The sequence below is a fragment of the Mycothermus thermophilus genome, assembly GCF_041956435.1.
Source record: "Mycothermus thermophilus strain CBS 625.91 unplaced genomic scaffold VTJ04scaffold_4, whole genome shotgun sequence".
Classification (NCBI taxonomy): domain Eukaryota; kingdom Fungi; phylum Ascomycota; class Sordariomycetes; order Sordariales; family Chaetomiaceae; genus Mycothermus; species Mycothermus thermophilus.
In genome coordinates this window covers 3,515,505-3,540,567 of record NW_027191430.1, presented here as the reverse complement: position 1 = coordinate 3,540,567, position 25,063 = coordinate 3,515,505, and the positions used below count along the sequence as shown (strand labels likewise).

At 54.2% G+C, this 25,063-nt stretch overlaps 8 protein-coding genes across 8 annotated transcripts; 3 read left to right on the top strand and 5 right to left on the bottom strand.

Moving 5' to 3' along the window:
• Window positions 1-23: 23 nt before the first annotated feature.
• On the bottom strand, window positions 24-3,066 carry VTJ04DRAFT_6998 (uncharacterized protein; the record flags this gene model as incomplete). The annotated part of the gene is made up of 3 exons (XM_069365276.1): window positions 24-416; window positions 469-2,434; window positions 2,498-3,066. The coding sequence occupies 3 exons, from the start codon at window positions 3,064-3,066 to the stop codon at window positions 24-26; spliced, it is 2,928 nt and encodes a 975-aa protein (XP_069219020.1).
• A 1,918-nt stretch (window positions 3,067-4,984) lies between these two features.
• Window positions 4,985-6,623, bottom strand: VTJ04DRAFT_6997 (uncharacterized protein; the record flags this gene model as incomplete). Its single annotated transcript, XM_069365275.1, has 2 exons — window positions 4,985-6,460; window positions 6,546-6,623. The coding sequence occupies 2 exons, from the start codon at window positions 6,621-6,623 to the stop codon at window positions 4,985-4,987; spliced, it is 1,554 nt and encodes a 517-aa protein (XP_069219019.1).
• Window positions 6,624-7,767: 1,144 nt separating this feature from the next.
• VTJ04DRAFT_6996 (uncharacterized protein) lies at window positions 7,768-8,762 on the bottom strand (the record flags this gene model as incomplete). Its single annotated transcript, XM_069365274.1, has 2 exons — window positions 7,768-8,411; window positions 8,498-8,762. The coding sequence occupies 2 exons, from the start codon at window positions 8,760-8,762 to the stop codon at window positions 7,768-7,770; spliced, it is 909 nt and encodes a 302-aa protein (XP_069219018.1).
• Window positions 8,763-10,308: 1,546 nt separating this feature from the next.
• Window positions 10,309-10,773, top strand: VTJ04DRAFT_6995 (uncharacterized protein; the record flags this gene model as incomplete). The annotated part of the gene is made up of 1 exon (XM_069365273.1): window positions 10,309-10,773. The coding sequence occupies one exon, from the start codon at window positions 10,309-10,311 to the stop codon at window positions 10,771-10,773; it is 465 nt and encodes a 154-aa protein (XP_069219017.1).
• Window positions 10,774-11,657: 884 nt separating this feature from the next.
• VTJ04DRAFT_6994 (uncharacterized protein) lies at window positions 11,658-13,401 on the bottom strand (the record flags this gene model as incomplete). Its single annotated transcript, XM_069365272.1, has 4 exons — window positions 11,658-12,087; window positions 12,156-12,546; window positions 12,634-12,818; window positions 12,887-13,401. The coding sequence occupies 4 exons, from the start codon at window positions 13,399-13,401 to the stop codon at window positions 11,658-11,660; spliced, it is 1,521 nt and encodes a 506-aa protein (XP_069219016.1).
• A 3,451-nt stretch (window positions 13,402-16,852) lies between these two features.
• VTJ04DRAFT_6993 (uncharacterized protein) lies at window positions 16,853-17,122 on the top strand (the record flags this gene model as incomplete). The annotated part of the gene is made up of 1 exon (XM_069365271.1): window positions 16,853-17,122. The coding sequence occupies one exon, from the start codon at window positions 16,853-16,855 to the stop codon at window positions 17,120-17,122; it is 270 nt and encodes an 89-aa protein (XP_069219015.1).
• A 2,457-nt stretch (window positions 17,123-19,579) lies between these two features.
• On the bottom strand, window positions 19,580-20,186 carry VTJ04DRAFT_6992 (uncharacterized protein; the record flags this gene model as incomplete). Its single annotated transcript, XM_069365270.1, has 2 exons — window positions 19,580-20,013; window positions 20,075-20,186. The coding sequence occupies 2 exons, from the start codon at window positions 20,184-20,186 to the stop codon at window positions 19,580-19,582; spliced, it is 546 nt and encodes a 181-aa protein (XP_069219014.1).
• Window positions 20,187-23,211: 3,025 nt separating this feature from the next.
• VTJ04DRAFT_6991 (uncharacterized protein) lies at window positions 23,212-24,774 on the top strand (the record flags this gene model as incomplete). The annotated part of the gene is made up of 1 exon (XM_069365269.1): window positions 23,212-24,774. The coding sequence occupies one exon, from the start codon at window positions 23,212-23,214 to the stop codon at window positions 24,772-24,774; it is 1,563 nt and encodes a 520-aa protein (XP_069219013.1).
• Window positions 24,775-25,063: the final 289 nt, after the last annotated feature.

Below are 25,063 nucleotides of genomic sequence, written 5' to 3'. Positions count from 1 at the left end.
GCGGCGGGCGGCTGCCGCCCGAGTCACATGCCACGGCCAAAGAAAACTGGGTATCTCAGGCTGAGGAAGCGCTTCTTCCAGCTCCGCTGTCTCACATGAGCACTGCAGAGCTGGGCCTCGACGGCCTTTCCGGCCGTCTGCTCCGTCGCAGACTTCGCACTGAGAATTGCCGGAGGCTTGGCCGTGTCCTCAGTGACGGGGACGGCGTGGATGGCGGGGTCAGTGTTGGCGCGATGGACCACCGGGGGCTCCCCAGCGGGCTGCGGTCCCGACTCGACGGTGGGCTGAGCCGTCTTGCTCTCAGAGGGCCCAGAGAGCTGATCATGGTCGGGAACATGGACCGGCTCCGACGTGGACGCCACGAGCTCGTGCTCGGGGTTCGCCACAACCTGAGGCTCGACGCTCTCCTTCTGAACCTGCAAACAGTTAGCAAGGACTCCTGTTCTTGACAATAAGGAACGGCTCTACCTTCTCTATCGCGAGTTGGGCCTCCACCTCCTTGCTATTTACCTCAAGTGGCTGTCCTTCAGCAGGGGCAGTCTCGGGAGCGGTAGCGGTCGTGGCGGATTCACCAGCCTTGGCCAGGCCGGCTTCAGGGGGGTTGCTCTTCACGGACTCCGGTTCACGCGCGGAGTCGGTGGCGTCCTTGTCTGGGGTCTCGATGGTATCCTTGGCTGGGGTGTCGATGGCCGGGACAGGCCCAGACGCTTCGTCATTCGTCGGAGTCTTCGCGTTCGAAGCATCCTGCTTGGCCTCGCCTGCTTCCTCAATAGTCGCGAGCTCTGCAGGAACGTCGGACTTGGCAAAGTCGTGAGTGTCGACCCCAGGCTCGATCTTCGGCTGGGTTGTGGGTTCGAGCTCGTGAGCGGATTCGGGGGCAACGGGAACGCCGGGCTTTGGTCCAGTGACCAGAGAGGCCGGTTCCTTCTCCTTGGAAGGTTCAACATCGGAACCCTCCCAGAATCCGGAATCTGCCTCCCGATGGAAAGGAGGCCGGATGTGGGGCTGGGGGTTAGATCCAGTCTCAAGCTCCGACGCGAGCTCAAGAGCCGAAGTAATGTCCTTGGGGATAGGACCCAAATCGATTTCCTTGCCAGAATCCTTCCTCTCACGCTGGATAACGGGAAGCGGCTGGGCCGGCTCGGGCTCTAGCTCTGCAGGGACGCCAGCCTCAGGGGTGGTGGCAACATCGACTTTAGATTCGTCCTCCGGCTGGACCTTAGCATCCGACGCAGGGACTGTATCGGCCGCAAGCTCGACGGCAGGCTTGATCTCTTCCTGAACTTCAGTCTTGACTTCGGGCAAGACCTCGGGCTGGAGAGTAGGCTTAACCTCTGTCTCTGCGGTGGGCTCGACCGCAGACTGTGTGGTGTTCTTGGCGTCCGCCTCAACCGCAGGCTCAGCTTCGGGTTCAGTTGCAGACTTGACCTCCGGCTCAGGGGCAGACTCGACCTCCGTCTGAGGCTCAATCTTGGCCTGGATCGGCACACCTGGGGCAGGCACGACGTCAACAATGACTGGGCCCAGGTCTGCGAAGGGAACCGGGGCAAAGATTGGAGCAGGAGTGGCCTCAGGAATCGGTTTGGCCTCGAATTGGGGCGGCGAGACCACCTCTGGGAGCGTGACAGGCTCCACTGGCAGGGCTGCAGGTTCGGGGAACGGGGATCGAGACCACGACGCCTCAGAAATGGTGTCTGGAGACGCCCACGGCGCGGACTTGGTGGTTTTCCGAGACGGGGGAAATTCCTCGCGGATGATGGACCTGGACCTCGGGGCGGGCGATCCTGTGGGAGGAGGGGAAACAGCGCGGGAAGTGGGTGGGCTGGTGATGGGGCTCGCAATGGAGCTCAAGGAAGGCGAAGGAACCGGGTGCTCCGGGCGGACGGCGATCCTCTCGCAGAACAGCTCGAGGACGGTCCGCAGGAGAACCCTGTTGGGGGAGAGGATACCGCTGATCTGGTCGAGCAAGTTGGAGGCGAGGAGGGACTTAGGGTCCCTAAGATGGGGACGGATGCGCGACCTTAGATACTCAATAAACCAGTCGTCCCCGTCGGTCAGAGTCGGGTAGGCGTCGCGGGCCACTTCCAGCAGCGCTGGGAGTGAAATTCCCTTGCCATACTTGTCGATCTTGGTCTCAGCCAGACGCATCAACTCGGGCAAATCATAGGTCCTCGCGGCCGAATAGACCTGGATGCTGGTCTTGAGCTCGCAGGTCTGCTTGGTCATGGAGCCCATCGGCTTGGGCTTGAGCGACTCGTAGGTGCCGGTGTGGAGGTAGTGGATGATGACATGGCCGACATCCTCCGAGAGGCCCTGAAGCTCCGGGGACCGATTGTCGTAGGCCTCAAGAAGCTTGGGGCACTTCTGGAGAATATCCCGCGGCACCGTGAGCGGGCTAGAAAAAGGAAGGGTGCAAGACAAGCTCCCATAGGGGCTACATGAGGAGGTCAGCACGCTCGCGGCTTCGCTTTGCTGAACATACAACAAGGTGACTTACGAGGTCTCTGGCCTGGAATCGAGCTCCTTCACCACGGGAGCCACAACGGGAGCCGACCCTGCCGGAGCAGAGCCATTGGCATCGGCACCTTTCGGGGCAGCCACAGGCGTGGGGCCCGTCGACTGGGGCGGCTTGGGAAGACCGCTCTTCCTTTTCCTCGCCATGGTGATGCAGTGGAGAAAGATAAACGAGGCGGAAGCGAGAAAGATGAGACCGATGAGGATTGTGGCTTCGACCGTGACGTCGACTGTGAGATTGTGGAGGTAAAATCTCACGGCGCTCTGGACGCTGTAGTGGACGAGGTCGAGAGATATTGGTGACGGAGAGGGCATATTTCTACCCCCTTGCGGGGTGCTCAGACGATACATGGTTAGTGCGACGGCGTTGATGGAGACAGACTGGGATTGTGAGCTGGCATGCCTGCTATTCGTAATGCATCTTGAGGACCGGCCACTCGCTGGCATCGACGCATCGTCATGTTGCTCTGGGGCAGGATTGGGCCTCAATGGCGGCGCCGACTGGTCGGTTTGAGCCAAGCCCAACCCCCAGTGGCCACCGCTGGGGGGCATGCTGGCGTGGGCAGCCCGAGCGGCCGTTGGCTCCGAACCCCCGGAGAGCGGCCCACCTCGATCCGGGCACTCTGCATTTTGCAGGCTAAAAAGGCATTTGCTGGCTGGTCGAGGCGTCAACTCTGTGTGGTGGCATGGGTTAGTTCCCCCCTTGGTGAGCTGTCACTTGGTGTTGATGTCATGCCGAGGCTGAGTCTCGTGTTTCTCGCCGTCGATGCCTTGCCGTCATGTCTCAGATTTTTTTGGCCAGCCCTCTTCCGTCTGTTGATTGATCCAATTCCGGATGGTGAGCTCCTCTCGGCCATGCAGCGCAGCCCCGGGAAGAAGTGTTGCGGGCTGACCTGTCTGCTCTGCTCTGCCGTTTCTCTCTCCGATTGAAGCCGGCAGAAAGAGCCATTGTGTTTGTTTTCGTCGGTTGACTCAGCAGATTATCCCAATCGGATACCGCCCCGGGCGATGCGCACTTGCCTCTCTTGTCGGCCCCTCACAGCCGGAAGTGAAAAACGAGGCTGGTACGGTGCGGCGACGTCTCCAGTGTCCCGATCCGGAAATGGCAATGAGGGCATGTGAGGCGCCCCGCCAAAGACGTGGCCCCAAGCGGTGGTTGGGCCCCGGTCTTGGCCCCTCACCGGCGCTTTTGCCTGACGCACATTTTCAAACCTGGATTTCGACGCCCAACCTCTCAACTGCCGTTTGTGGGCTCGAGAATGCCCCGAGATTACCGCCCTCCTTTCTTCCATCGATGTCGACACCGCCACGTAGACCGCTGCACCGCACCACCGTCACCGCCAAATCATATCTCGTCAAGTTTTTGCTGCATCCTTCGCCTCCATCATGCCCCTGTCTGCTGGCAGCGTTGCAGCTTCGGGCTGATTGGCCACCCTGCCCTTCGACACAGGAACCGCCATCTGCTCCACCATGAACCGTCAATCACGTCCAACTCCAGGCCTTCGTGATGGCCACACGCTCAATGTTTGCAATTGACATTGCTTCCCATTATCGGGGTCGGCATTTCCAGATTGCCTCGAGGGGCGTTGCCCCTGGCATCGTCCATGATGCCCCACGAATGAGGATTGTCCCCCAGCCAAACACGCGATTGACAAAAGCTTCAATTGAAGAAGCCTCAATTGTTGGAAGACTCATCTGTATATGCGATGCATTGACATGGATAATAAGATTCCAACTAGATGCCTTAGGCAGGACGGATATCTTCGTTATCAGGATACGTGAGGTCCAGCCCATTGGCAAGCATGGATCCTCTCCAGCACCCTAGACAAACCTACCCAAGTTAACCTGCCTGCTAGGTAGCCAAGAGAAAACTGCATGCTAAGTCTGGACCAGCCTCAATTTCTGGGGTGGAACGTGCCTATTACACAACAAGTCCCATCCGTGTGCTCGGCCAACGTCAGATAGGAGAGACCGGAATAGACCTAAGAGGTTTAGTCCGTCAAAGCCAACCGTGGCCCCCGAAGACAACCTGGACCCCTGGAAGTTGAGGGGCAGCCAGACTACTCCATAGATAGGAGCACAGGGATCTGAATGAGGGGAACCCGACCTACCTAGCACATGATCCAGCCTAGACTCACCTATAAGCACCTATAGAGAAGTATATGTAGCTTAATCACCTATGCTTCAGTGCGCCCTCGTGCCATGCCTCCGGGGAGAGATGACGTGACCGAGGGTACCTACACTGTGTGGTGCACCACGAATGATCCAGTCCCGTCTCCATCCCCAATGGAATGCTTTCTGGACATGAGGATAGTCTAGAGATGGTATCATCTTGATAGAAACTGCTTCACGGTCGTCCTAGACGCCGGGCAGTAAAGTACACACTCTGCAAACAGCCAGAAAAACTCCCGAGCCATGCCAATGTTCCCATTCATTACTTAGCTTAAAACCTGCATGCTGAAACTTGTTATCATTTCCTGCCACCACGCCCCCCTTGGCCGCCCATCAACCCACTCATCTGCTTCATCATGGCATTCATGTCCATCCCCCCAAGCCCTCCCATACCCCCGCCGCCTCCAAACATTTTGAGTAGGCTAGCCATATCGGGCATTCCACCCGCCGCCCCTGCACCTCCCATGCTCTGCAACCGTTTCTGCATGGCAGCGAGCTGTTGTGCCTTGTTTCCACCAGCCATGGCACTCTGTGCCCTCTGCATGTTCTTCATGCTTCCGCCCATCTTCTTGGCCATGCCGGCCATCATACGTTGCTGCGTCAGAAGGTCCTCAACCTCACGCACAGTGGTGCCGGATCCCCTGGCAACCCGTGTCATACGTGATGGCTGCTCGATAAAGATCTTGCCGTCGCTGTCAAGCTCCTTATCGGTCATGCTGTCGCAAATATAAATCATCCGCTTCAGCTTGAGAGAACCCTCCTCGTCATCCATGCCCTGCATCATGTGGCTCATTCCTGGAATCATGCCGGCCATCTTGCTGAGCGGGCCCATCTTCATGATGTTTTGTAGTTGGTCACGCAGGTCGCGGACCGTGAAGATGCCCTCGGTGATGTGCTTGATTGTCTCTTTCTGATCTAGCTTCAGGCTTTGGACGTGCTCTACCAGGCCCGCCATGTCGCCCATGCCAAGTAGCTTGCTGATGAAGTTCCGGGGCACGAACCGCTCAAGGTCTAGCATGTGCTCGCCAGTGCCGATGAAAACGATAGGAGTGTGCGTGGCTGCAACGGCTGAGATGGCACCGCCGCCTGCGGCATGGCCATCTGTTTTCGTGATAATGATGGCGCCAAAGTCGGCAGCCTCTTTGAAAGCCTTGGCTTGCGCTTCGGCCTGTTGACCAATGGAGGCGTCCAGGACCATAATGGTCTCGTCGGGCTTGATGGCAGCCTGGATGTCCTTCATCTCTTGGAACAGGGCGCTTTCTTGCCGATGGCGACCCGACGTGTCGACAATGATGACCTCGAAGCGCTCCTTCTTGAACTTTTCGACACCTTCTCGCGCGACCACGGCCGGATCTGTCTCGGTCAAGCTACCGTAGTATGGAATCTTGGCCCTCGTGGCATTCTGTCTGAGCTGGTCAAAGGCACCAGCGCGGAAAGTATCTGCGCACACCAGACAAGCACGGAATCCTCGAGATTGATAATGCCTGGCCAGCTTTGTGCACGTTGTTGTCTTGCCGGCACCCTGGAGACCGACGAACATAATGACGTTGGATTTGCCCTTTTTAGGCTTGAACGGTTCGGCATGTGGGTCGACAAGGCGAACGAGTTCGTCAAAGACAGCCTTCTGGATGAGTCGCTTCTTGTTGACGGCTGGCGGCAGTTCCTTAAAGTTGACCGTTGACTTGATCGACTTGCGCAGCTGGCCAACCAGGCGCACGTTGACATCTGCTTCGAGGAGAGCGGAGCATATTTCCTTGAGCATAGCATCAAAAGCCTGGATCCAGCCGTCAGCATGGTGATCGCAGCTTCAATACCGTCATGGAGAGCAAGGCAGGGACACGTGGCAGGGCGAGTGATACCTTTTCGTCGAGGTTTGGAGCGCGCGTCAGATCGCTCACGGCCGCGTTGATGCGGCGGCCGAGATCTTGAAGAACCATCGCAGATTGTGACTATGTCGATATTAATCCTGTTGGGAACTCGAGGGATGTCGATCGGTCGGGTTCCGCTGAGCGGTCGGCGAGAAGGTGATGCAAGGTTCCAGCGTCGATGGTTTGTCGTTGAAGATGATGATGATGGTGGATGGTGGGGTCCGAAAGTGCAGCCAGGTGGGCATGCCAAGCTCGGATCTTGGCACCCACCTACAGCAGCCGAGCCGCCACCGGCAACCGCCCCGTGCCCTGTCCACAATCGACGGCCGAGATGGCGGGATTGCCAGATTTGGCAATATCCGTCTGTTGTCTTATGACCAAACCCGGAATACCATAGTCAGCAAAGACAGGGCAGTACTGGTCTGGTTCGTACTCACCTGAATACCTGGGGTACAGAGACTAAGAAACTCTCCTCTCAGTGGTATTGGCAGTTTACTCAGTTATAGACCAGAAATTACTTCGTAGGTACTCCTCTCATTCTTTGAATCAACCGCCGCTGCAGTCTCCCTGCTCTCTGCAGCTCTGAAGCTCCCGCCTTGACGTCGGGTTCGACTTGAAACTCGTCTTGATTGATGCGTTTTCAGCAAGCGGTACTGGTCAAGCCCCAACACATCCCAAAAGTGACATGACGGGAATCATGACCCGGCATCTCGGAAAACAATCAGGCCAGCTACAGGGAGGTCTTCGGCACTACCAGCCCGCCCGCCTGCGCTGTCATGGGTCCGACCGCGACAAATTGCTTCGGCCTGACCACGACAGCGTAGAACCCCGCTGGGAGTGGTTCGCCATTCGTGGGAACCGATAGCAGTGCCGAGCGAGACCTACATTTCACTCCTCCTACTGCCCAAGAAAACTAGTGAGCTGAGACGGAGCGGACAAACCTAACCCCCGTATGTGGATGTCGTGAGTTTGTTCCCCTACCGCACTACAATACATTCCACAGTCCATGTCTGACGTTTGGCTTTAAAATGAGTTCATTTTCTCGGCTGACGCAGGCTACATAGATGCCCAGAGTTGATTGTTATGCACCGGTAGTCATGTCACGGACCATGCCAGGGCTTCGCTCAGAGGTACCTATGGCAAATGCCATCGGGTGGCGCGACCGACGTTTGGGGGCAGATAATACAAAACAACTTTGCCCTCGTCACACACCTCAACGCGTCTTCGCGATCATAGCGCCCGCATCCGCACCCCCGGCCGCGGCCAACACCCCAGCCTTGCGTAGGATGTCGACGGTCTTGGTAATTACTGCGGGGTCAACACCCTGAGTCTTCTCCGGGAATCTGACTGTCTCGAGCCAAGCACGAGCATCCTCCGCAGAGTAGTCCAGGTGTGTGCTGATGAATTCAACTGCCTCCTCTTGGTTGTCGTTGAAGTGCTTGATTCCGAGGTTCAGCTTGTCTAGCAAGTCGTCCACCCTCGGATCAAGCTCAGCCCCCTTTACCAAACTGGTAGAAGCGACAATCTTCCAGCTGCTCCACGGCGTGTAGATCTCGCCAACCCTTCTGATTTCGCCCTTGTCGTAGTAGCGCTTGGAAGTGAAGTGCTCCCACATGAAGAAGTCGGCCTCGCCCGAGTTGACGGCCTTGCGCAGGTTCTCAAACGTGTGGAGAACCACCGTGTCTGAGAATGGGGACGCCCGCTCCTTGCTTGCTGACAGCCAACCGCGCTGGTCGGCCAGGACATAACCCATCACATAGCTGCCCGAACCGATCCGCGAGACGCCAATCTTACGGCCCTGGAGGGAATCAACATCCTGAATCTCGGGCCGATCTGTTCCCGTTGAGATAGCCCAGCCTGCAGGCAGAAGAGTTTGTTAGCATCGATAAGAAAGTGGTATCGTGCCGGAGAGGTAGGATGTTCACTGGAGAGGGACTGCGTACATAATGGGGTCTCTACATATGTGCCAACAATCTTGTAGCCCCCATCCTTATCCCCAGCCTCCTGGCTCTTCCCAAGGCCGGCCACCCACCCTTCTGTGAGGCCGATGCCAACATCAATTTCGCCACCCCGTATCGCAGTGATCATATGTCCCGTACCGGATGGGAACGGGGTTAGCTCGGCCTCAAGCCCATAATACTTCTTGGCAAAGTGAAGAGGGGTTGAGAAATGCTCGGGCACATAGCCAACCCTGAGAGGAGAGGACATGTTTGCTGCTCTGTTGTCGTGGATCCCGTTAAGTATTGGTGTCTTTGCGTTGTCCAATGTGAATTAGGTCACATACCTAGGCAGGACGTTGTGGACGCACAATCGCGGGGGAGGTGAAAATGACGCAGTTGTGTTGTGGGTCTCAAATGAAACTGACTAAATGTGGGCACGCCTTGAAGAATCTACACAATATGTACATACAACGTCCATCCAGGCACACTGGAGCCACTGTTGATCCGCCAAGGACAAAGTCTATTCGAACCTCATCCCCATCACCTCTTCGTTGACACCTGCTATGTACACAGTAGCTATGTTACGAGTGGAATTACCAGGTTCCTTAGATAAGGTACTATGTACATTTCTTGTCTTGGTTCACAAGTGAAGTCGGCCAGCAAGCGAGGGGTTACATTGTATTCATGCATAGGTCCTCTTCGATTCGCATGAGATCGAATGCTGAATAAACAAGAGCCTGTAATTGGGTTGCTTGAATTGCCACAATAAGGTAAGACGGATAATTGATAACCGAAGGGACTTATGGTCAAGTGCCTGAGTGTGGCAATTTACTCCATTGATCTGAGTCTACCATCCTGCAGTGATCATCGCCTAGAGGTACGTATGTTCTCCACCTCTGAATCATACTAACTATACCATTTCCCAGATTCTATAAGGAATTTTTGGTCTGAACCATCAGCCGAGACATGGATTTGGTCATCTGTGCAATACTTTACACACCTTCGGGCCAAATCACAACCCTCATCATCCCAATAATATCCCTCGATGTGAACTCCCTTCAATCGCCGTCTCGACTTGACTGTGTCTCCGAATGACATGGCCACCTAATGCTGCGAAGCATACAATCCCCAAGACCTGGGTAAGTTTCGGGTTCTACATTGTCATTGACCCGAGCTCGGATGTTGCAATTGTGTCTTTCAACCCCTGGCTTACCGGAACGACAAGTCCCTTGACTCAGAACGGCAACCTAGGGTAGGGTCGCAACCATGGTATTCCTCTCAACATCCATCTCTTCTCAGTAAGCACTGCGCGACCGGTTCTCGCCTTCAACAGTATTGTGACGACAACATTAAGGCAAACCAAGTGTCCGAACCCCAGAGAATGTGCGGTTTCGGTGCAATGTGGGACCGTTGACATGCTGGTTCACCTAAAAATAGGATAAATTAAGCCGATGGCCCGGACCTTGCGTTGCCCAAAACGTGAGCGGGAGTTGTCTCCGGCTTGGCTCTGAATGGATCTTGGACAAGATCGCCGTGGTATCGAACCTTTGAGGAATGCAAAACCAACTCCAGGTGAACCACACTTTCATTTCAGCCGAGACAAACACGAGAACCGAACAGCGGCCATGCTACACTTGCCATGGCCAATGGGGCCACACCGTTGGAAACCCTCTGATATCCAAAGACATACAAAGGGCACCTAACTCCCCAGTCTCGAAACACCTTTCGGTCCTGCTGCCATACCAGTTTATCAACAACCCCATAACGTCAAGGCTTGAGCCCTGCCTCGTGAAATCCGTCATAAAGTCTCCAACATGCGGTACCTTTCGATTGCCCTCCTCTCCCTCCTCGGCCTTGCCACAGCCAAGGTGGCACCAAGGCCCTGTGGCTTCAAGATTGCCCCTTGCCCCAGCAACCAATACTGCGAGAAGATCGACCCTGAGTGCGACCGCGGCGAGAACTGCGCTGGCTACTGCGTGCCCATCCCCGTCACTCTTGTGACTTCGACGAAACCGAGCACCCCGACGCCGACTTACAAGCCCTGCGGCGGCTTCCGCGTCAAGCCGCTCCAGTGCGCTGACGACGAGATCTGCATTGACGACCCATACGTCTCCGGCTGTGGTCTGGCCTGCGACAGGCCCGGAATTTGCGTCAAGCCCGTCTTCTGCGGCGGTATCGCCGGCATCCCGTGCAAGGGCGGCAAGAAGTGTATCGATGATCCCAGGGACGATTGCGACCCTAGGAAGGGCGGCGCCGACTGTGGTGGAATTTGCGTCTAGAGTTTTGGGGGAGAGCCTGTGAGCTGAGATGAACCCTTGCCTACATGTATTATATAGTATTTGGTGATGCCATGGGAAAGGACAGCGCATCTAAAAAACAATTCGATGTTCCTTGACTTGAGCCTGCCTCGGGGAGGCCAGGTTCCACAGACTTGACTTGGAGATATTGTTCCATCTACCCAGTGTCTCTGATGAAATATTATCACACAGAAGGGAGTGTCCCTTCAACAAGTGTCCGTGTTCTTAACGGGACTACTTTAAAACTACGTGCCGACCTACCTGATTTATCTCTGTCCCTCATCAAACATGTCTTTTTGATACCTTAATAAGTGTGTTCTTATAATTGAACATATATCTCACTCGGGCCGTAACCGTTAGTGAACAAGTGGTTGACACCTTTCTCCTTGGCTTGGCGATTTCTTCTAACATCCACTCAACGTCAAGTCAGTGACGTACGAGTAATACATACAATGGTTAATGTCCAAATTATAAAAGTGATCAGCGTCCGAAACAATTTTGATATACTTCCAACCTGTGTATTAGAGTCAACTGCAAAATTCCCACACCGTCAAGCACATGAAAGAGACGTCCAAAGATAACCCAATGTGAAACACCAGCGAGTTCCATGCAGGATCTAGGACATCCCACCGAAGAAAGCCCCCTGAAACCGATGATATGTATCCGGAGCCCCAAGCCATACCATTCCCAACAGATCGTAACTCTATTGTACCATTTAGTACCCAAGTCACCGTCGCCATCACTTGGCGCAATGAGCCCAGCCGGCGAACCGCGACCAAAGACCGAGAACCTGGAGTCTGACCATATCATTCCATATTGCAAAACCTCAACAAAATATGGTCCTAGAAACGAAAAATGTCATAACCTCAAACCGTATAACGGAAGAAGGTGGCCAGGTCACCCTTCTCACGCTCGGCGAGCTTCTCCTCTTCGGTATACTCGCTGGGGGGCTTGTAGAGACGGTCGCGGCGGGCGTTCTCGCGGCGCAGATAGATGGTCATGATGATGGAGAGGATAAGGGCCATGACATGCAGAGCGAGCAGGGCGCCGAAGCCAGGATAGTACCTCGGCTTATCGCGGGCGAGGAAGAGATACGCCGACATGGTTCCGCCGAGGTTGCCGAAGCCGACGTGCATGGCAATACCGACACCACGCTTGAGCGAGCCGCCAATGTTGTTGCCGTTCCAAGCGACACCCTGAGGGACGTTGGGGTAGATACCCGTGGCCATGAAGAAGCAGCCAATGTAGCGCACCGCGCTGTTCTCGGTAACCAGAAGCATGATCATGCCGATAATCCTGTCATATTCCGGTTAGCTTGAGCGTCCCCGCAACTTGCAGCTGAATTCTCAGGAGGTTGGACATACGCAATAACCATGAAACCAATCATGAAAATGCCACGCTGGCCCATCTTATCAGCGTAGAAGCCGGCAGCGACGCAGAAAATGCACGCCACGACATAGGGGGGCACCGTCATCAGTTGGGCCTCCTCGGGGGTCTTGGCGGTTCCAAGATCGTTGATGATGGTGGGCAAGAAAAGCGAGTACGAGTAGAGACCCGTGTAGACACCGATGGTGATTACCATGTGCACCCAGATCTTCCAATCCTTGACGGCATCCCAGAAGAACTTGACGTTGAACTCATCGGCGAGCGAGGACCGGTCGCGCTTGAGCCGGGCCTCGACCTCGGCGCGCTCCTCAGGCTTAAGGAACTTGGCAGTGGCCGGGTAGTCCTGCATGATCTTGTAGGCGACAAGGGCTAGAATGGTCGGTTAGCATTTGCTGTAGTAACCCCATGTTGCCGGGAATCGAGACGTTGTGGCGCAGGCTGAGACTCAGGACATACCGACGACGAAGGTAAGAAGACCCTCGAGAATGAAGATCCACTGCCAGCCCGAAAGGCCACCAATGCCCCTCATTTCCATAATACCACGTGCGAGCAGACCTCCGAAAGCACCGGCAGCAGTGGCGGCGGAGAAGAAGATAGCCATGCGGAGACCACACTCGTGGCGGCGGTACCACATCGTAATGCTTCAGATTGTTGTGGTCAGCGTCGGGAACCCTCATATGGATGCTGAGCAACGGCAAGGACCACTCACTAGTAGGTGATTCCGGGGAAGAGACCGCCCTCAGCAATACCCAGAGCAGCACGGCAAGCCATCAGGCCAGCATAATTGTGGACAATGCCCATCAGAGTGGTGCAGATGGACCAGGCGACCATGATGCTGGGAATCCAGACGGATGGGCGGAAACGCTTCATGGCCATGTTGGACGGCACTTCAGCGGCGACGTAGAAGGGGAAGAAGACGGCGAGGGCATCATTGTAGTGGAGGCGTTGCGAGTCAAGCTTGAGATCCTTCTCAAGGGTGTCGAGGCGAGCATTACCGATGTTGCTGCGGTCGAGGAAGGAGAGCAGGTAGAGGAAAGAGAGGAAAGGAATCAAGACCCAGTCAATCTTGCGGATGAGTTTTTTGGTCGAAGCCTCATCCCAGCCGGCGCTCTCGACGTTGATGTCGTCAACGGCGGGGCCCTTGGGGGCGACCTTCTCATTGGTGACGCTATCAGACTCGGTGGTGGGCACATCCGGTGCCGATACTTCGTCAGGGCGACCCATGGCTGTGACTTTGCGGTCTAATCTGGGGATGAGAGATCGAGAGCCGAGAGGAAGGTGAAGAGAAGACAAGAGAGTCGGGATGCCTATGCAGTTATTATAATATAAGACACGGGAGTCTATGTGACTCTGAAGGTACCAGGGCAGTCTGGAGTAACCCAATTCTTTGGGAACACTGGGGATTCATCCAAGCGAGCATGAAGGGTAGGTGAGATGTCATATCTTATACTGTTATACATGAGGCCGCATCCCCTCCCGTCTCCGCCTGGTTGGAGACACCGACACCCTGCTGAGATCCCACGGTGCGGTTGGGATGGAGCTTTACGATGGAGACACCCCTCATCGCGGACAACGGAGTCGCATTGTCGTTGTATCTGGCAATTACCATGCAGATCGGGGCCGGTCAAGGGGCAAGGCCACGGAGCATGGGAACGGCGTCGAGGTTCCACTTCCCCAGATACACCCGTCCGTCCGTCAGATAGTAAGTACCATCATCCCGGCCACCCCAGAGAAACAAAAAAGAAACCCCGGATTCTCGGCGGAGTGTCGTAAAACGGCTAGCGTGTTTGTGCCGCACCCAAACGCCCTCATCACCGCGCGATTGCCACGCGCGTTTTGTTCACGCCGTCTGTCGAAGATGGTCTGATGGCAGACTTTAGCTCACACGCCGGACAGACGAGGCGCGTTGACATCGTCGCAGGCGTCGAGGTGTGCCATAACTGGAAGGGTTAGTGTGATTGGCCTGGCAGGCTACCTTAACACAATTCCGCACCGCCAGCTGCCAGGGGGGAGGGGTGTGGGTGGGTGAGTGCCATCTGAGAGTCCGGCATGCGGCCTGCAACAACACCATGATGTTGTGTCCAAGATGCCCAAGATGGCCATATGTGTACGTATCTATCTATCTGTACGTACAAAACACACGAATTATATGAAAAATTTCATCGCCCATGCGGTGTTCATAACACCCCCGATACGCATGCCTTTCTTTCAAGGACTGAACGCATGCGGCCCGCCCTGGAGTATCTTCTCTCGTAGTTTGTGGAGGGTACTGGAGGCGACTTGGGGAGGTGGTCATCTCTCAAGCTGACGGTGAGTCGCAAAACCAGGCATCCTTTCGACAATACTTACCAGCGTGGATGTCTCTCCGTCATCTGAACGGGCCGATGTGCAGTGGGAGAACCCCCCGTTGTTCCATGGATGCCAATCCCGAATGTAGAATGCATGCCAAGGTGGCGTCGTCAACCGCAAGGTGTGAAGGAGCCAATCTCACCCCCACCCACCCCCTTCTGTGTGACCTTGCCGGATTCCAGAGAACCCAACGAACAAAAGAGTGTTCCCTTGGCCCAGCCAGAGAGAAAGAGAGCAGAAACAGAGGCACGAAAGAGCCGGAAGAGGCCTGGATCTGTGCAACACCTCCGACTTGGCGAAGAGCAGAGCCCGCCATTGGGCAACTCACGAACATGATGTCGTCTCCCTCACGATTCCCAGCTCGCAGCGGCTTGCCTCGCGTTGCCCAAAACGCACCAAAACGAGGCAAGCGTCTCCCCGCACGTGGCACCCGTCAACGGCAAGCCGGGTGATGCCTTTCGGACAGACGGATAAATGCCCTGGCCAACGGGATGCGAGCAACGAGCAGTAGCGTCGGCCGGGGGGCCGGCATCCGACAGGCAAGGAATCGACACACCCCCAGCCCACACCATCGACAGGTTCTTCAACACACAGAAACACCAACGAACGATCATGATGCGTGCCTTGGATCAAGATTTGTGTCGGTTCCCACGTTTTCTACACGTGTCCCACGTGGTTTTCGATGGCCCTAATGCACCAAAGCTGCCACATCTGACAATGTCAGGTTGAGGCGCTCGTGGCCATCATGCTGAAACTGGGCTTCGGAAAGAGGGCGCTGCGGCATGAAGTTCGGGCGGACAGATGGAGGTCTCATATGTCAACAAGGACAATGGCTTCTGGAATGGCACAATGAGTAGAGATGGTTCTGTGGTTAGCGGGGTGTTGAGAGGCCCGGGTATATTCCGCGAGTCCCAGAGTTTGACTAAAGGTTGAGATGTCAGGTCTTAATGGTTTAACGCTGATCTGGATTGGCATGAACAGGTGGAAATAGAGCAAACACTCCTCAGGGTTTGTCAGATTGGTGACATGGAAAGGAAACTTGACATGAACAGGGAGAAGTCTCAGAGTCTGTTGCTAACCTGTGATCTAGATAAGATCACCTGAGCTTGTGAAAGAGCCGCTGGTGAGTCCACTTCCCCAGATTCCACTCGACTCTGGGGAGATCTCGCCATCTCAAATCTCCCCAGACCCGTTTTCTCTGCCAATCTTGCTCCGCCTCCCTTCCCCAGGTTTTGTTGTGTTTTGCCCCCCGAGTTTATTTGCCGTTATGGAGCTCGGTTTCCCTTGCCCCATTCCCAGCTTCCTATCAAATCTCCTGGTCTGCTGTGTAGTAGGTCTGACGGTGCAGGCTTGAAGCTTTGCGTGGGGTTCAATCCACTTCCCCAATCAAGATGCGCAACTATGAGGTCTCCATCTTCCCCAGAAAACTCGTGGTAGGGTAGCTTGCCTCCGCGGCCTCTACACAGTACCCACGTCCACGCTGTGGTGGTGCCATCTTGGAGCCTCAACCGCTCAGCGCTTCCAACCCGAGGTTGGTTCTTGCAGCCATACCCCAATGACAAGTCTCCTTCGCTCCTTGTGCCTGGAAGGAGCAAAGCCCATGGGTCTGGTCATGTTCCTTTCCGCCGGGAAGACCATGACCAAGCGGTGATGGTCATCGCAATGCAGCTGCGTGTTCGCAAACATCAGCCGCGCTAGCTCTGGGTGCATAGGCATTTCACTTCATCAAGCAGAATTTCCCGAGGGTTCACATCGTTTTCGGCAGCATGGTTCCCCATTGCGTTTCATCAAGCTTCGGGTGGCGGGATCCAGAAGCTGGGTAGGGCAAGGGGTCCCTGTCCGGCGAAGTCCTTGGCAGCCGTTGGCACACACCAAGCTCCTCCTGCATCCCTTGACAGCTGCCGAAGCGCCCAGACACACCGAGACGCTTTTTCGCCTTCCATCTCACCCTTCGCGTTTCTAGACGCTGAAACAAACCATACATCAGGTACGGACATGCAAAACTGGGCTGATCTGCTTAGGGTAGGGACATACACTAGGCAGGCTAGAGCCTCCATGCTGTCAAGCAAGCTCCCCCAATACCGCAACCCACATCCCACCCGCAGGCCGCCGCTCTCGTTGGCTTCTTGACGCCAAATCTCAGTCGATATGTGAGCTGTTAGTGCGGTCCATGTCCAGATTCAGATCCAACCCTCCGTCAGCCGCTTGGCCGCCTGCCTCGCGGCGTCCCCGGCACGTAACATAGCTGTGATAATTTAGTTATCCGTCCGTCCGAAAGCAAGGAACAGGCCAACAAGGCAAGTTTCCATGTCTCTGCCAGCCCCCCATGGATGATACCCACCCATGGTCATCCTGCGCTGCGCGTCCAGAGCCAGAAAAGGCAGGTCGTCCGGTTACCCTCCCCGATGTCTGCGGTCGCCATGTCGTGTTCGCTGCGACCTCAGGCTCAACAAAAACGTCGGGCGAACGGTTCGCTGGCCGGCCCGCATCAGAGACCCAATATGTCCTGGCCGATATCGTTCCCTCCCATGTTTTCCGGGACCTGGGTCCGGGGGATTCTGCGGCGAACGAGCATGCGTACCACTTCTGCACATAACGGAATAATAAGTAATGACACGCAGGAGCAGTTGTTGGCGGCCAAGTCGCCTCCGATTAAATATTAATGCCCGGGCCTGCGGGCCCAATTTACAGCGATTGGCTTTGACAATTCTCGACGCCTTCGCGCAGACTACACAGTATTTCACCATGCTTAAAAACACGAAATCTCGTTCGTTCCGTGCCTGGACTGATCCCTTTTAAGACCAGGAATCCATCGGCCACTGACGCCGTCGACTTGACCACAGCCAAGCTTTGTCCTCGGGGCCTCGTGGCTTGTCTCTGGTCTTGGTCCTGCATGTGTCCTCGGATGCCGGATCTTAGTCAGGACTGGGTATCACTCAACGGCAAGATTAGCGCGCCGAGGCTGTGTGAACTGCCGGAAAAGAAGCTTGGCTTAGCCAACTTATCCAGGCCGGCTTGGGTGGCTTACGGCTGTTGCGTGTGTTGTCAATATGAACCAACTTGTTTCAACACACTACTGTCCAACTGCGCACTCTCAGTACCGCATGTCACCGGACTCCCAGTGGCACCTCAACAAGCACCCACCATGTAATATATCCTACATGTCCAAATAAAAACGCCAGTCTTGACCTGGAAGTCGGATCGCCCGAGGAGACGGATCCGTTGGCGCTGTGAGACGTTCGACGGAGTATGGAGTAACACTTCAGTCGTTATATGGTCACAGCAGATCAGTGACAAGCGGGGTACCTTTCTGCATCGCCTTACCCCTCAACCACCCGCCATCTGCAGCCGTCGGGTAAATGGAAACTCCTGCCAACGGGCTCGACAATTGTGATAGGTGTTTGGGTGTCGTTTCCACAAAGAGCCAGTGGTATTCTCGATCAGTGAGACATGGGTTTTCAAGTGTTCTGCTCCTGACTGTTGGCTACCAAGTACTTATCTTGACCATCTTATCCTCCACTCAGTCTTGCAGCGTCTGGATGCCAAATGGCATGGCTCGTTCAATTATTGACCTTTGCGTCGCCCAGATCTGTTCCTTGCCGTCTGACTGCGTATTACTGCCAGGCATCATGAATGAGCGCTCACCCCTGGGTAGACTTAAGGCTCCCTACTGTCTCGTTCTCACATTGGACCAAAACCCGACAATTTGAGTATTACGTATGAGGGGAGATGTTGTGCAAGCCACCTCAAATAATAACCCGGATCTACTGTGTACGTCGCTTGCCGCGGATCTCTTTAGTCATTTATTCCGTGGCTGACAGCCTGAATGAGTCCCACGGGTATGCGGGAGGGACCACTTTATGGTTTTATTGGGTGGCAAAGTCATACACCAATGCAGCGGCTTCGACATGTTGCGCCTACTAGTAGTACAGGTGAATGCTACACTGAGATCCCAATTACACCGCACAAATAGCTTCCAGTCCTCGGCTGGCCCTCAACTTATTAGTTGGTGGTCTTACAAGTACAGCTTTCCAGAGACTCAAGAGTCCGTAACAGTCCGACTCGTTCCGTATCGTTCATACAAGTGATATAATATTGCGCGCATTAGTGCCGGGCGTCTCTCTGTTGTCCAGGGAACGAAGAAATAATTAGTGTCGCTCAGTCCACAACTTACTAGCTTTCTTTAATAATATATATCGTCGCTGGCTGAATTCGGAATCAAGGAGGACGGCCCTGGACTCTCGAGTGGCTATCAGCTTTAGCTCCTGGCGTTATGATCTTTGTTTTTTATCAAAAAGTTTGGACCATGGATAGCACATTTCATGAGCCTCAATGAATTATTTATAACCATCCAAAGTATGGTTCACGGTGCGCAAACAACGGGTGATGGTTACTTTCAGTCTGTATCGCGACTATTATTATCCTGTAAATCTTGTTTTTGAACTTGACATAATTAGCTCAGTGTGAATGAATATCAGTAAAATATTATTAATAGCCTCAGTATCATGCTATTGTTATTCAATCGGAATGTGGTTGAGCCACCTCGCAGGACAAGGATACAAAGTACCATACTCTCAAGAATGTTAGCAGTTGGGCATTGCTCAAGCTCGCCTCCTCATAATCAGACAGACACAGCAGAGTTCCTCAATCCAGAAGCCCCATTATCAAGTCCTACAACATCTACCGAAACATTGCCAACAAGCTAAATAATATTTTCCAGTCATGCAATTAAGGTATCCTCCCACCGAGTGCTGGACACATAATGGCTTGCCTTGAAAGAGCCACGGACGAAGTGTGTAAAAATGTCTTTGGGCATTTGCACTGATCGGTCCGCCAGATGTACTAGGTGACTACCTCATCTAGGTACTTAGACCCTATGCTCGGCCTTTTGACCCCATGACGTCAGAATAATAAGGTGTTGGTCGCCCAATTCGGAGCATGGTCTTGAATATGTTGGATTTGCTAGTGATAAGTGAAGCAAAGTGTGGCTTCTGATTTTATTCTAAACCCAATCCTTGTTGTTCAAGCGTTTTGCTTCAATCATGGGTCGAGCTCATGGTTCCTTCACTCGCTCCCGTAACGCTCTGTCGACCTCATCCAATTCACGCCGAACAACAGAGACAAACTCGCCTTCTGGATCTGAAAATATCTGGCCAAACCTGAGCGACAGCGTGCCATACTTGTGAGCTGTCTCCACGTCCTTGAATGCGTAGAAGATTCGCATTAAGGATTGATAATACTCAGGGATCCTGGCGAGCAACCTCTCCTCACGCGCCAGTTGAATGAACTCACGACTGAGATCGACTAAGATATCGTACGTCGTGGTTTCCTCCTGCATGGCGTAGTAGACCTCCACCAGCCGCTCCCTCCGCTGGTCTGAGACCGCCTGATGCTCCGGGGACGAGGTACACAAGTTGCATGTGCAATTGAAGCCCCAGTTGGCCAAAGCCTTTTTCCTGTGTGCCGTTGGCATCCCGATAGGAATGTCTGATTACAGTCAGCATTCGATTCCCCCGAATCAGAACTAGGAGGCGATAACATATCGTACAGCTGAGCGTGATTTCTTGCCCTGGTTCGATATCTTGAAGGGCAACGGTAGACAAGGCAAGGTTGTTCTCGGTGAACTTGGGAATTGCACTGGGCTTCGTCAGTCCTAACATTCCTATGTATACAAACCCCGAGTGCCATTGACTCACTTGGGGTCGCAATCATGGTTGATTCTCTAATAATGGACCAGACAAATCAGTATCAGGCACCAAGCTACTGGGCCTCCTTTTGTAAAGGATCCCAGGGAAACCGAGGGGGGTAACCAACCGCAATTTCTGGGTAAACCGCATTCATTTCTCGGCCGTTTATAGTGATTCCAAATGCATTGGTTCGGGCCACTTCCTCCACTACGTGCCCTCGGCGTCCATCTCCCTTTGCTAGACTGAGGAACCTTTCCTGATCTGCTAGCTGGTCGAGTGCCGTTTGAAACAAGTGAGTCCTTTCTGGAAGCGATTCATTCCCCCCAGAAAAGAGGAAATCCTTGTCAATAATCATGGCGGGAAACCCTGTCATGATGGTCTCGAACTGCTTGATACGTCGAGTAGCAACCACACCCAAGCCTTTCCCCGGGACTGGGGCCACAGTGTATGGGACGTCATCCTTCGTTACCCAACGCCCCTGGTGAGCAAGATGGCGTCGGAAAATCCAAGCTGGAAAGGTATCTTGAATCGCGCCAGTCATGCTCGCTGCAGTCCAGGGTCTGGCGACAACACTAACACCGGTGCCGTCGTTGTATGCTGTGGAAGAATAGACACAAAGCTTCTCCGGGACGTTTGTGTTCACTGTCGAGATGCAATAAGGATGGTGGCTCCAAGGAACGTCTGTCCTGTGATGGAATTTTAGTGGGGAATCGTCATCCATGGGAGCCATGCAATGGCCCTGGGCATGGAATGGGTTAATGAGATTTCCCGGACATTGTGGGACGATATGAGCAGTGGCCGTGAGAGCTGCGAAGGAAAGCAGCACATACGATGCGCCAGAACGATATACTGCTGTGGGAGTCAATAACACGCCATAGCTCGCATAGTCGAGATGGATTCATTGACTGACATCTCATGATCCGCTGTTTTTGAACGGTGTATAGGATTCAGGTTCATGGAAAGGTATTCATCAGTGGGACCAGAACGATACCGGTCGAGGAGGTTGGGCAGTGAATCCCGGAACCAGTATCACATAATAGACACTGCCTAGTAAAATTCCAGCCAGGGCGAGCTTCCTTTAATATAGGATCGAAACTAATGTGTCGATTCGTATCCCAGCATACGTGTCTGGTATGATGTGTTTTCGACGCCGTGCGCGGATCGGCCATTTACAAGCCATGGTGTACCATGGTCTACAAACGGGTCGGAGTTGTGGCGACTCTGGCTTTGCTATGCGCCCAGGGACTAGGCGGCTCAGATAGATAAACCCAAGGCTTGGCTTCCAGCATAAACCACCGCATGTAAAACCGCCAAGGACGGGACAAGTCCACGATGATACTCCGCCGGGCCGCAGAGGGAAGAAAGCCAGGCAGCCAAGAGATCAAAGTACAAGGTAATAGATGTATTCCATTTCCCAATCATCGAACTCCCACACGGGAGCCCAGCACATCAGGGGTGTCCTGGGGCAGACTTCACTGGGTGACACAAGACAGCGATCTGGAAGGTCAAGCAAACGCCGGGGCCTGGTATTAATATGTAGTATAATAATGTGCCTAGCTTCGCCCTCTTCCTTCTTCTCGTTCTTCCACATACACCTCCTAGGTGTAATACCTGAATAGGTAGACTTGAATTCTTCGAACCGCTCTCATTCAGCCGGCTCCTCTCCCCTCTAGGCCAGTTGTTGTTTCTTCGTCACTAAGCTGATCCATTAAACATAGTAATCACACCAGCTCAACCTCAGGCCAGCCTGGCAACCAAATGTGGTCCATGGATAATACTAATACAGGTCATTATGATACCAACTTTGCAAACACACTCATGAGCAAAGGATGCTTAGGTGGCTGCGATTAATGAACTTCAATAGTTCTGAGAGAGCAACAGAACCCGCGCTTTACTTTGACCAACTAGCTAACACTTTCTCGAAATGACCATCGGAGATTGATCAATCGTGTTGTTTCGATGTCATTTGTGATCAAGCTGTAATAGATTCTTCCAAGACAGGAAATTCTGGTGTCGATGCAGGTCGCTTCGGACTTTGCTCTGGGATCGCCAGAGGGACCAAAGGACCAAGCCAGTGCGATTTCGAGTAACAACAATAGTGTGTCGATAATGTGTTAGACCATGAGAATGGCGAGAAGTAAACATTGGGACGTCTATGCAAGCAACGCTGTGTTCTACTGTCGTGTCATTCTTAGGCCAAGTGCCATTAGGACCTCAAGTTGACATTCCCAACAACATGAGACAAATGACCAGAACATGAACCTGTCATTGATAGAGACAACAATACCCAACTGAAAGAATGAGAATGATTGGATGGGCCCGAAGACAGACCCAGCGAGCTGCAATAGTCCCACAGCGGCGGCGAGAACTGTGGTCTTGTGCGAGAGGGTTGCCAGATCTTGCTCATCGGCTTGGGAACTTTGGACCAGGGGGTAGTAATTGCGTATCGGTAGGTAGTGGGATGAGATTGGGCAGCTCAGGTACTCGGGTTTGCAGCAAGCCCCGCCCGAACGATGTTCGTCTGGCACCTACGGGAATATTTCCTTGGCTCAAAGAAAGCTGAAGGTGGTACTCAGTGCCTCAGTCCCAAAGAGAGGTTCTTATTAGGAACAGGACAGACGCATTCCAGCACCCACAACTCCGATCTACAACTCACAATGCGACTCAAGGTCTCCCTTGCAATGATGCCTAGCGCAATATTAGAAGACCAACACTTCGGGGAGCCTCAAAACGCATACAGTAACGACGCCGAAGGCGTCTTATCGATATCAGATTATATCAAATCACGGATACTTGTCGGGGAACTGAACTTTCCACTATCCCGTCGGGAACCAAGTCTGGCCGGGTTCAGTCGCAGATCTCCCCTCGAAACCTCCTCGCCAGGAGGGCACCGACATCGACATTGCTGTTTGTAGCATCCTGTTCCTCATCACTACCACTACTCGAGACACCTTTATTTCGCCTTTGGGAGCGGGATTTAGCGTCGCCCGGCATAGCCATGATCGAGCTATTTCTTCGACCGGCCGTCCTAGGCCCCACAGTGGCGATTGTAGCCTTCATTGTCCACCAGTTTGTGATAGCTACGTTGCAGCGGCCCAAGCTCCCGGTTGTCGGTTCCCGCAAGGGCGACTGGTTCCCATTCTACCAGGCCGCGATACGAAACACGCTGGACTTCAAGTCGGCCGTGCTGGAGGCCGAAGAGAAGTACCGAGAGCAAACTGTTCTCATGCCGTTCCTGGGAACAACCAAGACGGTGGCATTGCCTCGTTCTCAAATCCAATGGGTCAGCGATCAGCCAGAATCAGTGCTCAGCATGCATGTGAAAACCATGGACGACCTCCAAATCGACTATACCGTCACCGATCCATCGCTGATATATAACCCGTTGCACACAAAGATCATCACGACGACTCTGACAAGCGAGATCGGCAATCTAGTGCCTGATGTCGCCGACGAAGCGGCCTGGGCGTTTGGGGAGGCTTGGGGTTCACCATCGGATTACAAGGAGGTGTGCGTCTATGACACCCTGCGCAAAATCATCGGTCACGTCTCGAACCGCGTGTTTGTGGGAAAGCCGCATTGTCGCAACCAGGCGATGCTCCAAGAGGGCATCCAGTATGCCAAGGACGTGCCGCTGGTGGCGAACATACTGCGCCTGGTGTGGAAGCCGCTGCGGCCAACAGTTGCCCTGTTCCTGACCATCCTCATCCACCTGCGCACGCGACGCCTCAGAAGCATACTCCGGGCCACCATCGAGCAGCGGCTGGCCGAGTATGATGCCCGTCAACAAGGCCTCGGTGACAAGGCGGGGGCTGAGCCCAACGACTTTCTCCAGTGGTCCATTAGGCAAGCAAAAAGCTTGGGGGATCCGTACATGTGGAGGCCAGAAACGCTCGCCGACCGGATCCTTCTTCTAAACTTTGCCTCGATCCACACGTCATCCTTCGCCATCACGAACGCCATCTTGGAGTTGTCGGCGTCAAAGCGGGAATACATCGACGAGCTTCGAGCCGAGATAGAAGGCATTCTGGCCGAGTACGGGGGGCAGTGGAACAAGCGGGCGCTGTCGCGGATGCACAAGCTCGACAGCGTCCTGCGGGAGTCGTCTCGGTTGAACTCGTTCGTCACCGTTGGTGTAGCACGCTACGTCACGGCACCGGATGGCGCCGTAACGCCGTCGGGCGTCAAGGTCCCGCACGGCTGGTCAGTGGTCGGTCCCAGCTATCCTGTGTTCCACGACGAGAATGTGTACCCAGGCGCCAACGAGTTCCGGCCGTTCCGGTTTGCCGAGGAGCGCAGCGACCAGAACATCGACTACGTCAAACGCGCGACAAAGGCGTTCGCAACGACGAGTCCTGATTACCTTGCGTTTGGCCACGGGCGAAATGCCTGCCCCGGCCGTTTCTTTGCGGCCAGCGAACTCAAGCTCCTCGTGGCGCACTTGGTGTTGAACTACGACATCAAGCTCATGCCGGAGCGCCCGCGTAACATGTGGATTAGTATCAATAGGGTGCCTCCTCTGAAGGCCACTATCCGCATCAAGAAGAGGGTGAGGGGGTAAACCTCGGAGGGTGCTGCTCGGGATAGAAAGAGGTCAGAATGATTGGATTTTCGTGCTTGATGGTTAGCTGAAGGGGCATGAGTAATCGCTCGGGTTTCGTCATTTTAAGCCCAGTCAGTACAGCCATGGAAAATGATATTTGGAATGTTCAAGAAGCAAATCAACTCTCAGCGCGGATTATGCATATCGTGAACTCACCATGTTCCGAGCGTAGTGCAACCCGTAACAGGTGCTTGGCCTCGATTGGACCGGAGGTCTGAAGGTACCTTAGAGAGGTAGGAATGGAAGC